The 16,815-nt window shown below is 47.4% G+C and overlaps 1 protein-coding gene across 3 annotated transcripts in view; it reads right to left on the bottom strand.

The window, feature by feature from the left end:
• ADAMTSL3 (ADAMTS like 3) overlaps window positions 1-16,815 on the bottom strand; it is a 355,448-nt gene that overhangs the window by 294,251 nt on the left and 44,382 nt on the right. For all 3 annotated transcript variants that reach the window (XR_007149622.1, XM_047846695.1, XM_047846696.1), the window contains exon 3: window positions 13,307-13,426. Coding sequence is in view for 2 of the 3 variants with exons in the window: in XM_047846695.1 (XP_047702651.1) it covers window positions 13,307-13,426 (120 nt within the window). In the remaining variant the exon portion in view is untranslated. The remainder of the gene's footprint in view (window positions 1-13,306; window positions 13,427-16,815) is intronic.

Raw genomic sequence — 16,815 nt, 5'->3', positions numbered from 1 at the left:
ATTTTCACATGCGGCGGGGGTGGGGGTGGGGGGGTAGGAACCACTGAGGGCAAGAGTACTTCATAGATGGTATTGTGTTTTTCATCAAGAGACACACAATGTTTAGGTGTCTCTTTTTGTGATCTCATTAGCAGGTATTGATATACTGCGCTTAGAACCATCAGTGCCTTGGCGGTTGCAAAATGATCATCTCATTCTATCATCCCTTCTTTAATAGATGGAATACTTCTGTAAAGATATATTTTCCTCGTTTACCACTGGTCACTCAGTGGTACGACTGCACCCACCAACACTGATTAATGCATTTCGCTATCATTATTAATTTAGGAAATTAAACACAGTTCATATATTTAAATCCTTTGTCGTTTTCATTCTTTTTTTTTAATGTTTATTTATTTTTGACAGAGACAGAGACAGAATGCGAGTGGGTTAGGGGCAGAGAGAGAGGGAGACACAGAAGCGGAAGCAGGCTCCAGGCTCTGAGCTGTCAGCACAGAGCCCGACGCGGGGCTCGAACTCACGACCTGTGAGATCATGACCTGAGCCGAAGTCGGACGCTCAACTGACTGAGCCACCCAGGCGCCGCCATGTCGTTTTTATTCTTATTGATGCCCAGACTGTCCCATTTTATGCTCGTAAGAGCCTATGCTAAGTTGGCTCCTGAGTCCTTGTGATGAAGTTCTAGGAATCCTGATTACCAGAGTTAATTACATAATGTTTCCAGTCTCATTTTGCAGATTTCCATCCCCGAGCCATTGTCCCATGAGTCCCAGGTCCTGCTAAGTGGGAAATGATATTTAGAGACCATAATCTGGGCACTAAGGGTGCCATTGCAGGTAAGCTGGTCATTTGGTCATTGTTTCTAAGACTTTTCAGTGAATGGCGCTAGAAAACACATCCTATTTTGTTACTTTTGTGTAAGATCAAATTCCTCAGGGGTTCTTCCAGATACTTACAGTTCAACTTTAGGACTACCAGGTTTTCATTTCTCTTTTACACCCATCTCTCATTTCTCCCACACCAAGAAGCTGGGCTCTCAAGAATACCAGAAATATATTGGATGATCACTTTTGCATTGTTCATTTGCTTTATCCCACAATACCCACACAGCGGTCTCGGGTAGCATTTCAAATGCTGCCACCCACAATAAGATTACCGTCAAAAGTTTTATCGCTTTTAGTTCTCTTTGTCCTTGGATATACTCACATAGAGTCAAACTTATATGTGTTAAGGTCTTGGAACAATTCTTCTCTCTGTGCGGTTAATGCCACCAACTGAAAGCACAGATTTTTCTTTAGCTTTGTTTCTTTATTTTCGATTTGTAGAGATTATACGTTTTAAATCTAACGTCATTTTACAATTTTGTAAAAACTTCTGCAGATTCCAGAGTAAAGTGTCTAAGACAGATGAATAGGAAGCAGTTTAGCTCCCATCCTTCTCCTCTATGCCTTATTCTCTCTCTTCCCATATATTAGCTCTTGGGCTTGTTTTGTTTTGTTTTCAACTCTCCACAAATTTCATCTCACCTTACAGGGGCCATGCTAATACTCTCTGTGTTGGTGGTTTAGTAGATGTGCTCCTGGAGCAAACACAGACGACTGTTTTGCAAAGTAGCTGTAACTATAACGCACACGCAGTATGCCTGTACATGGAGGTCACTTACTGAAGGGCAACTAGAATCTTATCTGTATCTTATAATCTTCTCCAAAAAAGAAAAAGCCCCCACTTCTCTAGTCTTCAACTGGAATTGCATGAGGTACCCTGGAGACAATCCTTTCTCACATTATTATTCATCCCACACCCAGCACAGCGTCTGGCACGCTGTAGAGTCCCCCGATATTTGCTGAGGGAACGTCTGAACGAGTCCCTGAATGAATAACTCTCCTTAGACTTCCTGCAGCTGCCAGCACGGACGCCAAACACAAAGGCCACAGTGCAAAGCATCATTTATCTTTTCGTGGGCACAGTGTGTTTGGGATTAGGTTTTTAAATGGAGCATGGTTGCATTTAATGCATACATTTAACACATCACTGCTCTATTCGATACGTGTATATTTTAATGTAGCGTAAACCTAATATACAGCAAAAATTTTGAGTCCAAAACCTTGCCTTGTCCTGATCAGAAAGGAAACTCTGCTCAACCATTTTGAACTTGGCGGAATTAAAAGCTTGTCAGCATTAAATGCCAGAGGGAAGGGATCAAGAGAAGGCATCATCTAAGTGGACTAGGAGTACTGTCCTTGGTGACCTGCCATGTGGAAAGAGCAGAGAATTAGAGGCCGAACAGCCAGTGTCCAAAAAGAGAATGATGTGACTCTCCAACCAAGCCTCTGGACTAACAGTGTTTGGAAGAAAGAAGTTATTTCCTCAGTTTCAGGTAGAACAGGATTGAACACACAGGATTGAACACACATACACACAAGAAAGAAATCCGGATAGACTCTGTTATGACAAAGGATAATGAACATTTTTGAAGAATTTCTCTTATTCCTTACAGAAAACTCAGAAACAAAGGTATAATCAGAATTGTGTCAAGTCTCGTCACCCCTGGAAATAGACCTTCTATTCACTCTGTGTCCACAGGAGACACAGAGAAGTCACACAGGCCTGCTCCAGAATTGCTCTCAATCCAGAAGAAGAAAGAAGATGTCCATGTAAATAATTACAAACCCAAATGAAGCCTTGGGGTCCCAAGCAAGAATGAGCTGCTGTTCACCAAAAAGCAGGAAAAAAAAAAAAAAAACACTATACGCTGACGACCTCCCTGGAGACGGATGGAGGAGACAGTACCTATGGTGGGCATTGCAGGAGTCACAGATGTTCACCGATGAGCTTGGCATGCCAAGGGCCCGGCGTAGGCAAAGGTTCAAGAAGGCAGGTCCGGTTTGGTTACAGCACTGGGCACATGAGAGAAATGGGGGAGGAGCGCCTGGGTGGCTCAGTCAGTTAAGCATCTGACTCTTGATTTCCACTCAGGTCACGATCTCACGTGGGATCGAGCCCTGCACCAGGCTCTGTGCTGACCGCATGGAGCCTGCTTGAGATTCTCTTTCTCTCTCTCTCTCTCGAAATAAATAAAGTTGAAAAAAAAAAAAAAAGAAATGAGGGACAAGAGAAGCCAGGTAGCCCAGGCCAAGCTACATAAGGACGTCAATGTTGTTCAGGGGTTGAACTCTCAGAGGAGGGCACAAATGGGGCCCACTTAAGGTTTCTGACAAGGGATAGAACCTTCAACAAATAAATGTCCGCTATGCATTTACTCTGTGCCAGGCTGTGAGTCAGATCTGAGAGTATAATGGTGAAAAGACGCAGAAGCCCCTGCCCCTAAGGGGCTCAGAGCCTAGAGGGAGAGTCAAGGGAGGAAATTATCGCCGTGCTGGGGGCTGAGGATGAGTAATCGATGGGAGAACCTCCAAGGGGATGAGGGAAGACTGATGGAGAAAGTACTTCATTAGCTAGACCCAGCCCTGGGAAGGGAGGCGTACGTTATGTGATGTTCGTTAATTTCTACACAACTCGAATGTATTCATGTAAGCAGCCACACGTTATTAACTTTCAGAAGTGGAAACCTGTCCAAAACAATTGCGCGTGTGCAGAATGACGAAGAGACTGGAATCACTTCTGGGAAGAGGCAATATTAAAGGCCATCAGTCACTGTCCAGGACTATCATTGCTGACCCCGGGGACGTGGGGCTCAGCAGAAAGTGCTCCAAACCTCAGATCCTGGACTGGGTTTCTTGGAACCGTTTGTGATGCAGCATCCCCATGGGGTTTGCTGTTTGGATAAACGAGCCACCCAGACGAGCACTAGAAGTTCAAACTGCCCAAGTGCCCTCTCGGACCACAGCCGCCTTCTCCTCTCCTCAGCCCCCGCCCCCCTACCACCCCCGCCACCACCCAGGAAGGTCAAAGTCCGCTCAGGAGGCAGGAAATGCTGTAAGAAAATAATTCCTAAGATGCTAAAGGAAGGAAGCCAGCAAGCAAGCACACCAAGTCTCACCTGGGTGGGAAGGGAAGGCAAGGACAGCATCAGGGGCTCCCCCGACGACATAATGACTGAACTAGAACATAAACAAGGGCTCGCATGAATGACAGGGGAGAGACACGGGGCATAAGAGGCAGAGGGCGATGGTCCAAGAACTGGGACACTTTGCGCAATGTCTGCCATTGGAGAAGAGCCACGAGAAAGGACACGGGGAAGCTTCGTAGGTAAAACCAGGCCCGGAAATTCACTGGGAGGCAGTGCCCAGAGGACATCCACGTGGGGCATCCCTAACAGCCACATGCTTGTCCCCCACTTGCCCTTGGAATGTCCTACCAAGTACAGCAGCCAGCAGCACCCGCCCCGGGACCACAGATCCCACTTGGTAACCGCAGCCCAAGAGGGGACAGTCAAGTCCAGGCTGTGAAGGTGGAGGACCACGCGTTCAGTCTGCCTGGGCCATCTCGGTCCCAAGAAAACCGGGACAGTTGGCCGCCCTACAGAAACTTACATAACTCATACGAAGAGCGTTATAAACAGTAATTCAATACACAGAGCAACACAACAGACACTTTCAAGAAACTTCTCTACCTGGCCCCAGGCATCCGCCTGGCACAGCCATTTTCCCACCACCCAAAAAAGCCCTCAAGAATTCCTCGACTCGCCCCCAATCCAGATCCAAGAAAATACGGTGTGTCCACAGAATGACCCGCGCCTCGCAGAGCCTTAGTCCGTCAGGAGCCTCTTTGCAAGCCATGCCTGCACTTCTGCGATGTAGGCCAGAATTGGCCCAACAAAAGGAAACATTTCCAAACTCCAAATAAGCCAATCCAAACATAATGCTTAAAATCCCTCATGATAGGGAATAAATTCCATTATTGCCTCCACATCCAGCCCTATGTCTTTTCTTGCCGGACATGGCTCGCTCACTCTCTCTCTCTCTCTCTCTCTCTCTCTCTCTCCCCCCCCTGGCCTGCACATAAACTCACCTCTTTTTTGTGGCTCTCTCGATCTCTGGTTTTTCTCCTTGACCAAAGAAAGAAACGAGAAGGCTCCCTCTAGCCCCCACTTCATCCTCACAGGAAGGCTACCGGTACAGCTCCTTGTCCCAAGTCCCGCATTTTTCCAAGATGGCAGACACGAACGAGACCTCTGCCTTTGCCACAGCAGAATACCAGCCCTGGCATCCCCTGCAGAGGAACTCGTGTTCGGCGGCAGAGATGAGAGGTTGAGAGGTGAGCGCACTTACTTTCTTCCAAGCGGAGAGGGTGACGCAGTGGAGTTGCCTGAAGTGACCCAGTCTCACGGTGCTTGAAGACAGAGCATCTCTGAGCAGGGACCAGCCTGCTCTCAGGGAGAAGGGATGTCTGAGCACAGACAGCAAGGGCATTGTCAGGACGGGACCCGTCTCTCAGCACTCGTGACTTGTAGGGGAAGCTGCATTTGGGGCTGTCTTGACCTCTACGGCACCCATACCCACCATGTAACCTACCTGGTGAAAGGGACAAAAAATAATAATAATACACAGTACCCACCCCCTCTCCAAATGAGTCTAGGAAGACAGCGTTAGAAGAGGAAAGTGTCTGCATAGTTCAAAAGCCAGAGCCCGAGTCTCCAATAACAGACCCCATTCTTTCATGCTTGAGAAACAGCTGATTTGCAAAAAGCTCAATGATAATGAAATTCAGCGTTCACGTGTGCCAGAGCCGGTCAGAACAGCATGTCCCGCCGCATGCACAACATTCATGTATTTGCTCTGTGCCTCGACTGGGAACAGAGTACAAGTTATTCCAATTAACACATTCTTGTCTTCTCCTCACAGACCATGAGCTCGCTTTCTCATTAGATCGCTAAATCTTTGGAATATTTAAGGAGCATAACTGCATTTGACCAAGATTACTCACTAACAAAGGAATGAGCTATTCAAGCTCAAATGGCGTGCTGCTTAAAAACATTATCCACACAGGCCAGAAACAACACGGAAACTCTCCTATCTGGAGAATACGCGAGCGTTCATTTTGACCGGGGAAGGAGCTGAAAATACCCTATACGTGCGAGGGCTGTGTCTATTTTCCTCCACCAGAAATTTCAGAAGTTGGTATACACTTCCCAAGTTACAAACGATTACATAAATAACTTGGAAATGTCAAGTGATATTTCTTGAGGCCTGCCAACAGCTGAACCACCAGGAAGCTCATCGCCAAGATATTCGTGAAAAGTTCAGAAGAAGTTCCTTCGAGAAAGATGTACTCACGGCAAACAGATTTCTTCTCCTTAGGAAAAAAAAAATGCATAAGTCAATAGTTACATTAAGGAGAAGGAAAATTAGGTTTGTCGTAAGGGTTTAAGAAAAAAGACTTTTAAAAGAAGTTTGGAAATGAAACTCTACAAAGACTTCGTTATTAATATATTATTATTACTACTAGTATTAAAAATTCATTCAAACATTTCTCTCATACTTTTCCTTCCCACAGATTAGATGTAAAAATGTCTTAACTGAGCTTAAGGGCAAAGAACAGGCACTTGGCTTTGCTACCTCCTTGGCTGTGTGATCTTGGGTAAGACCCTGTTCCTCTCTGGGGCTGGGGCTCCTCACCTGAAAAAACAGAATCCCTACATGTCCTTCCCACTCTGACTTGCTATAATTCCAAATGCCTGTCAGGGCCACAGACCCAGCCCTCTGCCTCCCCGGCAATGGAAACAGTAGAGAAAACACAAGTTGGAGAGGCATTTTGAACTGAGAAATCATACCAACAGGCGGTCAATGGCGTCCAAGAAAGGAAAGAGTCAACTGTGACCCCATCCATAGCATCATAACGCCTTAGGATTTTACAAGTACACAATTTTACAGACACGGAATGAGTCACGTGAGAGCCTGGGTTTGATTTCGGGAGCGTAACTCAAATTCTTAAAAAGGACACCCGTCGAAGGCAAGGCTGGGGCAGGGCAAGGGAGGTGTGCGAAGTCAGATTGTAAGAGCTAAAGGGCATAGGGAAAAGTAGCAAGAGACAGTAAGAATTTGAAAATCAACTGGTCACTGAGGGAAGTGATAGATCAGAGTGTAGGAAACAGAATTTTTAACTTAAAAAAAAAATCTTGAATCCACTTAAACGTGGGCAGTGAAGAGACAAAACACACGCCAAATTAGGGGCTCCTTACCTAACTGAAGGTAGTAACTGAACCTAATTGAGACGGTCACAGAGGAGAAGGCATGATGGGTACAAACAGGTGCACAAGGACCTCTGCAACACGAAATCAAGGCGTGTTCTGCATGGCTACCCGCTTACATCGGAATTCACCCTAGGTTAATTTGGGGGAAGTCAGAACCCACCACTAACTCAATACCCAGCCTTGTCCCGCCTGCCTGGAGTCCAAGTTACTAAAGCTTTGTTCTGCCTCTGTGTGTCTCGTCCTCGAAAGGTGGCAAGGCACACGTTACACCAGCACGTATGCAGGCGAAGACCATCCACGCGCCACGGGAAAACGAACATGGGCGCTGATTCCTAAGTGTGCGTAACCTCCTTTTATCCCACGACGGTTGCCAGTAAGAGGAAGCATATTCCAGCAAACCCACAAGGTCTGGGAAGACACACCTTCCATATTTCCCTACACCTAACAAACGCTAAACGCACACACACACAACAACGAAAACAACAACAAAAACCCACAAAAATAAAAGACTACTTTGTGCAAGACCAAGAGCTTCGCTAACTTTTTCTTGTCAATGTAGAGTCTCCATTTTTTTTTTTTTTTTGACGTCCACTTATTTTGAGAGAGACAAAGTGCAAGTCGGGGAGGAGCAGAGAGAGAGAGACGGAGACAGAGAGTCCGAAGCAGGCTCCAGGCTCTGAGCTGTCAGCACAGAGCCTGACGCAGGACTCGAACCCACGAACTGTGAGATCATGACCCGAGCCGAAGCCGGACGCTTAGAGGACTGAGCATTCCAGGTGCCCCAAGTTTCGCTAACTTAAAAAAAAAAAAAAAAAAGAAATGACTTCCCACCAAGAAAGACTAGCCTGGAACAGACTTTTAAATCTGTCCCCATAATAAACTTTGGAGGCCCCAAGTTTAAAGTTTCAGTGCATTACAGGTGAGGATGGTGAGGGCTGCCTTCCTCCTTCCCAGAAGGAGACACGGGCGACGTGACTGACCGCCACAACGGCCACAGAGAAAGAACAAACTGCACAATTCAAGACTCCGCTTCCTAGAACCGACCGGCCTTCAGCCGTTTGCCTGTGAACAGGTCCTCCCTGGGATAAACTCCAAAACCACCATGAGCAATAACAAAAGAATCTACCCCAGAGGCTGGCGGGCTAACAAGTTTCTGGACCACAAGCCCTTCACCGAACACGGGTTAACCACCTTGTATGACTGATGCAACCAAATGTCAGGATGCTTCCATTGCAAGGATATGCTCACCAAACGGGAAGTCGGTGCCATTTTAACATCAGCTATCGTGTTCCGCCCGGACTTTGAAGGAAAAATGCCGTTCCTAGTGTGATAATAATCATGTGTATAAATGCCATCGGCATAGCTAATTCTTAAGTCCTGAAGGTGCTAAGTTAAGAATGAGCTGAGGAAGCAACTCAGTGATATTAAGTCATTCCCTTGGGTCTAGTACGGTCTGCTAAGGTTTAACAGCAGAAGCAGGATTACGAGGAAAGGAGATCATTTTCTGGGTGATTCTCTTGAAAGGAGCAGGCAGCTATATCTCAGAGGGGCAGCCTGAAATCGGAGCGCAGTAGTGTTAGTTTTTTCAAACACCTGTCTGGGTGTCCTTGAGTTGGTCACTTATACATCCAGAGTCTCTGTTTCCTTGACTCGTAAAACGAGGCATTGAGCCAAGGTCCGCGGCAGCTGTAAAATTCTATGATTCTCTAAGTAACAGTTTACTGTGCTGCTGGCAGGTCCACCTTGAGAATCGGAATGATCCAATTAGCACTCTGCAGTGTGGACTATTCTAGCTGTAGTTTAAAAAAACAAAACAAACGGACAAAAAACCCACCAATTTCAAGGTGGAAGGGCATGCGGATCATGCAACACAGTCACCTTGTTTTTCAAAACAAATGGAGAATCTGACGCTGAAATCTGACGGCAAAGATGCTGAAAACCGTCGTTAACTTACGAGCTGATTCGTAGCAGAAGCAAGACGAGGGCTGCCTGACTACCAGCCGGTCTGCCCCGAACCACACGGTTACCCAGTTGGCTTCGGCCCTGCTTTCCTGCACCAGAAGCCGCCTCGGCCCCTGCATGATCCACAGTGCGCCTTTTATGTGACTCATTAAACGCAGCCTACATCACAGCTGTGCTTTACTGGCCTCAGGGTTATGCGTTTTCCAGACACCTCCTCTAGGAGCCATTGGAAGGGTGACCTTAAAGGTCTTCGTGCAAAGTAGGCCAGGATGAAATACTCGAAAAAGCCCTACGAGGATGGTTGAAGACGGCAAATAGCGATCTACCATCTGCCCGCTTCCCATTTTATCAAACGAGCGCTCTGTGGGTAGGACAATCCTCGGGAACCCAGTCCCGATGCTATCACTTCCAGAGGCAGGCTGCAGCCTCAAGGACAGAAGCTCTCTGTGTCACTCTGGCTTCAGGCCGCTGCCCCAGCAGAAAGGGGCGTCTGCACAAATCTGCAAGTGTGACAGCACAGACACCAGCCTGGACGGCCACTCGCACCCACCCGCACCTGTTCCTAGCCAGGCGACGCCAGCAGGTGATGGGGGGCGGGGGGCGGAAGGCAGGTGACAGGTTCACCAGACAACTGCCCCCCACCACCCTCCGGATGTGGGCTCGGTGAGGGAGGGACAGCCCTGAAAACCTTTTAGGGACAGCTGGGGAATTTCTCAGCCAGGAACAATGCCTCATGCCACCGAAGTCACCGTGGTGTCCCAGTACGGGACAACTTGTTCCAAAGAATACAACTTACAGGGACGTCAAAGCCTAAATTATGTCGGGCCCGCCAACTTGTCAAATCTCTCCGACATGATGCCGTATGAGGGAGGCCAGACACGTACGGGTACGTGCTATACGACTCCATCCATGTAAAATTACAAATAAAAAGCAAAAGTATAATCGTGACAGAAGCCAGAACGGCGTTATTTCTTCAGCGGGAGGAAACTAGGGTGTCGCAAACGCTCCATTTCTTGATCTGGGTGCGACGACACAGGTATAAAGACATTTAAAAACTCGTCAAGTTCTCCCCTTCAGATACGCGTGCACTTGCCTATATCGTGCCGTGCCTTAATAAGTTAATTTAAGTATGGCTCAAGGTCCCCCGATGTCAATGGAGAATATGCCTCTTCCTCCTCTGCAGCATAAGCATATCTGAGATTCTCCGAATGGGGCCTCTGCGAAGCGTATCAGTAATAACAGTATGTACATTCAGTGCTTACATGCAGCAGGCCCTGTGCAGAGACACCTGTATGAATTACCTCCATTCAGCCTTAATGCATTTCCACAGGGTAGAGACCATCCACGTCTGCATTTCACACAGGAAGTGTGACGTGCGAAGTGAAGTAACGGGTCCAGAGTCACAAGGGAAGTCAAGCGGTCACGTGTCACAACAGGGATTCAAAACCAAAGCAATGCTCTTAATTGGCGTTCATGTTTCACTGCACGGTGCAGACCCAGGGGAGTTCTCTCACTGGGCGTGGTTGGACTCATTCTCTCGTCCCTCTGCCCGAGAGGCTCCCCCTAGTACGATGCGGCCAGCACGCTCAGCGTTAAGAGGAAAGGGAACCAAGGCATGGGGTGATGGATCGTCTCTAGCTGAGAACATTCTGGAAGTTCATTCAGGAAATACACCGAGTTTGGTGCAAAGGCCTGTGCAGCCTGTTTGCTTGGTCTTTGTTAGCAGAAAGCAGGCGCTGTTATCGACTGGTTCTAGTGTGACCTTATTCCTTTCCCTTAAGGGAAACACACGGTGGGGAGAATACAGAATGTTTTCATATGCTATTCGTTGGGGCTTTTTGGAACACCATGTCTTGGGACAACATTTCTACAGTACGCCACACACTTTTAAGATCTTCTTTAGGCCTGGGGTGCCTGGTGGCTCAGTGAGTTGAGCGTCCGACTTCAGCTCAGGTCATGATCTCACGGCTCGTGGGTTCGAGCCCTGCATCGGGCTCTGTGCTGACAGCTCAGAGCCTGGAGCCTGCTTCCGATTCTGTGTCTCCCTCTCTCTCTGCCCCTCCCCTGCTCACACTCTGTCTCTGTCTCTCTCAAAAATAAACATTAAAAAAATTTTTTTAGAGTCTTCTTTAGGCCTTTTGAAAAGGCTGAGGGAACTTACTTTCCTCCAGCTTGTACACTGTTATTATATTAAGGATAATGTCTGTAGAACCTGGAGCGGGCATTAACCACTCTTTAAAAAGTACATAGCTCATGGTTTTCCAGATGCCCTCTTTTATCGCGTAATGCCTTCTCAATTAGTTCCCTGAAGTTTTCCTATGAAAACCTGTTGGATCATTGATTTCTCGATTACAAGGAGCCATAAATTACAGGCCCTGTAAAAATCCACCGGGGAGAAGGGCAGAAAGCAACTTAATGAGAACGTAGCAACCAGGCCCCAAAGCCCATCCAAAGTGTTAACTGGGCCCCATTATGTGAACACGGGATCATCCCTTGTCCAGCCCTGCTGCCCACAGTAACTATTCACACACTCATCTCTCGAGACACTTGAAAATCCTGATTGTATGTCGAAATTTTTTATTAAAAATTGGTCTCGGTGCAGCCAGGTGGCTCAGTCGGTTAAACACCCAACTCTTGGTTTCAGGTCAGGTCATGATCTCACGGTGTGAGGGTTCGAGGCCCCACATCATGCTCTGCACTGACAGTGCGAAGCCTGCTTGGGATTCTCTCTCTCCCTCTCTCTCTCTGTCCCTCCCCTGCTCTCTCTCTCTCTCTCAAAACAAACAGACTTAAAAAAACAATTAGTCTTTATCTCACTCCTGCCCCTGAGCCCCCAGGTAGCTCCCTGCCCACAGGTGGGTCCCCGTGCGGCTCACCCCAACCCCAGCCCCACGGCCAAATGTCCCGAGCACAGGCCACACTCAGCAGCAGCTTAGAGGATCGGAACGGCCTGCCCACAGCCGGACCGCTCCCTGCTGTCACGTCTCACATCTGCCCACGCTGCCAGAGCCTCTGCTCCTGAGGAGCACCTTCCACCTGCGAACCAGCTGCTGCACTCAAGCCCGACCTTGCCAGCTTTGACCACACAGAGGAGGACACCTCGGTCATAGGCCCGTCTTCTTCCATCCCATCGTGTGCCCTGAGAACACAGTGTAGCCCCATTCCGCATCTGCACCCGGCCCTGTGGGTACCAAGATCCACCAAATCCTCCAAAACCCTCCCCGACCGCCCGGTGAATTCAGGCCCTACCGGCTAGAACCCTCTTCATCTGGCAGAGTTGACCCACGCTGCTGCAGACAAGGTGTGAGTGACCTCAAAGACGTGTATGACCCTTAACGCCGTTAAGGTGACAACGTGAGCCGCGAGTGGAAGAGAATCACGGCGCCCAGTGCCCAGCTCGCACGCCTCCGCCAGGCACAGCCTTGTTCCGCAGTGAGCCGTCGGGAAGTCTTTGAAACACACACACACACAGCCACCCCTACCCTGTTCCCTTCTGGAAAATGGGCTTGGGAAGGAAAAAAAAAAATCAATGTCGGCACAGTCAAAAGAAAGGAAGTAAAAGCTATGAGAGAGAAAAAATTAATGCCTAATCAGAAAACAGTGCTCTTTGAGAAACTTAACAGAAGACCACGGGGGAGGGGAAGGTTAAAAAAAAAAAGTTACAGAGAGGGAGACAGGCAAACCATAAGAGACCCTTAAGGACTAAGAGCAAACTGAGGGTAGACGGGGGGCGGGGGAGAGGGGAAAGTGGGTGATGGGCAGGGAGAGGGCACTTGTTGGGATGAGCACTGGGTGCTGTATGGAAACCAATTTGACAATAATTTATATTTAAAAAAACCAAAAGAAAGAAAACAGAAAACAGTGCCGTTGGACAACTTCAGAACTGAATAATAAATTTGGTGATGAGTAAAATGAACGAAGCCGTCATGTATATTTCTGATGAAAATAAGAAAAAGTGACTCAGGCCAACCTCCCCACCAGAGCAAGAGCCACACATTGCGTAGGAAATTGTATACAAGCACGGGCAGGCCAGCAGTCTCGGGGATCGATCCCTCCAGAGAGTCGAAGGCCTATTGTGTTAGCTGTGCCAAGGGGGAAAATACAACTATTTTGAAGTTATTTTTGAGAAACCATTTCCTGCCCGTCGGCAAATGGCAAAGCCAAAGGTAAGGTCTTTTGTGAGGTTCTTACCTGGTCATCATAGCGGTAGGTGAGGAACTGCTCCCCGGTCGTGTCTTCGAGGAAACTTCCCTGAGGGGAAAGTGCAAACTCAGGAAGGAAATATGCTCCAGGAGACTTCTCTGCTGCAGTCTGAAAGGCAAGGTCACCTGGTTACAAACGAGGCTCCAGTGAGCACCCCCGAAAAACCGTGATTGTACCCACTAAAGTCTGTACTAAGAAAAGGGAAGTGACCTCTCTTAGTAAAGGCCAAGGTGAGACGCACCAGGTGTCTGTGTTGAGGCACTGGTAGGCTAGGATATCACACAGCTTCACCTCAAGCTGGCGCACACGGTTATTTATTCCCCGACACCGGCCCCCTCCCCACAACCCTCCAATGATTCAGCTACAGTGTGGTTAACTTGATTATTTTTAAAAAAAAATTTTAATGTTTATTTACTTTTGAGAGAAAGAGAAGGAGAGAGAGAGAGAGAGAGAGAGAGAGGTATGAGCAGGGAAGGAGCAGAGAGAGGGAGACACAGAATCTAAAGCAGATTCCAGGCTCCGAGCTGTGATCACAGAGCCCGATGCAGGGTTCAAACTCACAGACCGACAGATCATGACCTGAGCTGAAGTTGGACGCTCAACTGACTGAGCCCCTCAGGCGCCCTGCGGTTAACTTGATTATTAAGTGTTGTTGTTACAAATCCATTGTTTCTAGGACTTTCTTTCTTTTGCTTCCTTCCTCCCTTCCTGTCTTCCTTCCTTCCTTCCTGGTTTTGTTTGTCTGGTGAAGGAGTGAGAAACAAATTTTCTTCCCTACTACAAAAGAAATCCACATTCATCGAAGAAACCTTTGAAGATACGGAGGAACACAAAAGAAAACAAAGAGCTCCCCGTAATCCCTTCAACCTATAATAACCACGTTTAATTGTTTTGGCATATTTCCTTTGAGACTTTACTTTCTCCTAATGCTTTGTATGTTTATGTAAAAATCCAAGATGAAATAAACATGGCTCGTGCAAGAAGACTCCATTTGGTTCAAGGAAAAGCTCATACGCTGGCGACTGAAGCATTAGACATAAGCCCCCACCGTCAGGGTTGAGGGGAGTCAGGAGGGAGGACGTCATCTCTTAGACACTATGGGTTGGGTACAATGACCCAGAGGACTTGCTACCATCACTTGTCATCACCTCCAGCCTGGGGAAGCCCAAGCGAGAAGGTGCTGGAGGCTACACGGTGTCTCCCAGGATCGCTGCCTTGACTGTTGAAAACGGATGAAAGAGACACAGGAGGTGGGGACCCCCCAGTGTGCAGCCCCATCCGATCCAAGGACACCGATCAAGGACTACGTCTCCCACAGGGGACCTCACTCCCCCTGTCTGGGCAGGAGTTAAGAATCCAAGAAAGAGGCCACAGGTGTTACTCTGAGGAAAACACTCTCTGCAAACAGGAAGAGTGAGCAATAAAAGCACCCCTCAAATACCTCTGCTCCCCCAGTGGTCACATTCTCAAACTAAAGCAGGAACTCTGGTTAAAGCAAAACATCCATTTGAACACCACCAGGGGCGCCAGGGTGGCGCCAGGTCAAGCATCTGACTCTTGGTTTCAGCTCAGGCCATGAACTCGCAGTTCGTGAACTCGAGCCTCGCATTGGACTCTGTGCTGATGGCACAGAGCCTGCTTGGGATCCCCCCGCCCCCGCCCTTCTTGTGTGTTCACTCACAAGCTCTCTCTCTCTCTCAAAATAAATAAACTTTAAAAAAAAAAAAGAGAGAGAAATCAGTATGTGATACCTTTGTGAAGGCACATAGAACAGATAATTCTCTCTTTTGGTTAGCCCTAGACTGTTCACAAACATTTCAAGATTTTCTTATTAAATTTCATTCACACGAGGGTTGCAGCACCAAGTGGGTGACAGGAATCTTCCCAGAGCCATGCATCCCCACGTCCCCCTTGCTTTCCCTCAGAGTGGCTTGCTTGAGTCTGGATTACTCTAGTCTGAAGTGAGGAAAATAGGAAAATCACCTGTAAAAGTTCTGTTAAGCAGCAAAGCCTCCCTTGACACAGGCCTGTCACCTCAGTGTTCAGACCACTGCTGTGTTCTGGGCAGGTTTTCTCTATTATGCCAGCTTCTGTGGGGAAGGCTGTGTTACCAAAGTTATGGGGTCACTTGCAGCCTGCAGCAAAGCCAGGGTGTTAAAGGTCTGGCAGGGAAGTCTGTCCAGGCCCCACCAGAGGTACAGACTGCATCTATCACACCCGGCCAGCCAGCATTCTGATCACTGCTGGACATTATCTCTAAGTGGCCTGGGAAGGAAAAGGAAGAGGAGCTAATACCACAGACCCCACAGAGACAACATGGCTCTCACACATCTTAGTGCTCTTTTATGACTCTCAACATGAAATACTAGAAAAAGCAAAAACCTCTCCAGTACTAACGTTTTCACTCCTCGGTATTTATTAGCATAGGAAAAAAAATAGCTTGATTATAGCTATGGCTGATTACCTTCTGCTTTCTGACCTGCTTTTCCAATCTTTCGATTTTATCAGGCTTAAAAAACAAAAGTGAGGGGTGCCTGGGTGGCTCAGTCAGTTAACTGTCCAACTTTGACTCAGGTCACGATCTCACAGTTCACAAGTTTGAGCCCCGCCTCAGGCTCTGTGCTGACAGCTTGGAGCCTGGAGCCTGCTTCAGATTCTGTGTCTCCCTCTCTCTCTGCCCCTCCCCTGCTCATAATCTGTCTCTGTCAAAAATAAATAAAGGTTAAAAATTTTTTATTTATTTTTATTTTTTTTAATTAAAAAAAACAGTGAGATGGAAATTTTAATTAATTTTTTTAATTAAAAAAACAGTGAGATGGAAATAAAAAAGTCCATGTGGAAATAGGAGGTGAATTTAATGATATAATTTCTTACTTCTGTGTATGTTTCCTGGGAAGTCTGAATATGTGTCAAAGATCAATTATTCTCACCAAAGAAAAACACATCTAGGTAAAGCTCGGGAGAAATCTTGCATAACTGCAAGAAAATGATGGATTTCATCTTAAGACAGTTCAGGTAACCTGATTACTAAAATGCCTAGCGAATAGTCCATGAGAATTAGTTGCTGTAGTTGTGATTTGGCTCTTTTGCCTTCAGTGTTCATAGAATGATAATTTTAAATGCCTAAGGAGACTTGCCATGTGTGCCTGGCACCACAGAGCAGAAGCCAGGCCCAGAACCCATGAGCAGCTATGTGTGAAGACACAGATCTAGTTACCAAAAGGGGGGGGGGTCGTTGGGAGGTGTCTGGGAGCATCACCAGAAAACAGCTCCCTGAATACAAGGGGCCCCCTACTATGGTGATTTATATTTAGTGACCTATACATTCCACATGTATTTACTGAGCACCTACTATATGCCTGGAACCATTCTAAGAGCTCTGGGTACACTGAGGAACAAGAAAGAGGAGGTCCTTGTTTTTATGGAGGTTACCTTCTAAGGCGAAAAGACACCTAGTATGTAAACAAATCCATAAACAAGAGGAAGAAAGTTCTACA

Source organism: Prionailurus viverrinus, unplaced genomic scaffold (genome assembly GCF_022837055.1).
Source record: "Prionailurus viverrinus isolate Anna unplaced genomic scaffold, UM_Priviv_1.0 scaffold_40, whole genome shotgun sequence".
NCBI classification, from domain to species: domain Eukaryota; kingdom Metazoa; phylum Chordata; class Mammalia; order Carnivora; family Felidae; genus Prionailurus; species Prionailurus viverrinus.
This window is presented reverse-complemented; position numbering and strand designations above follow the sequence as displayed.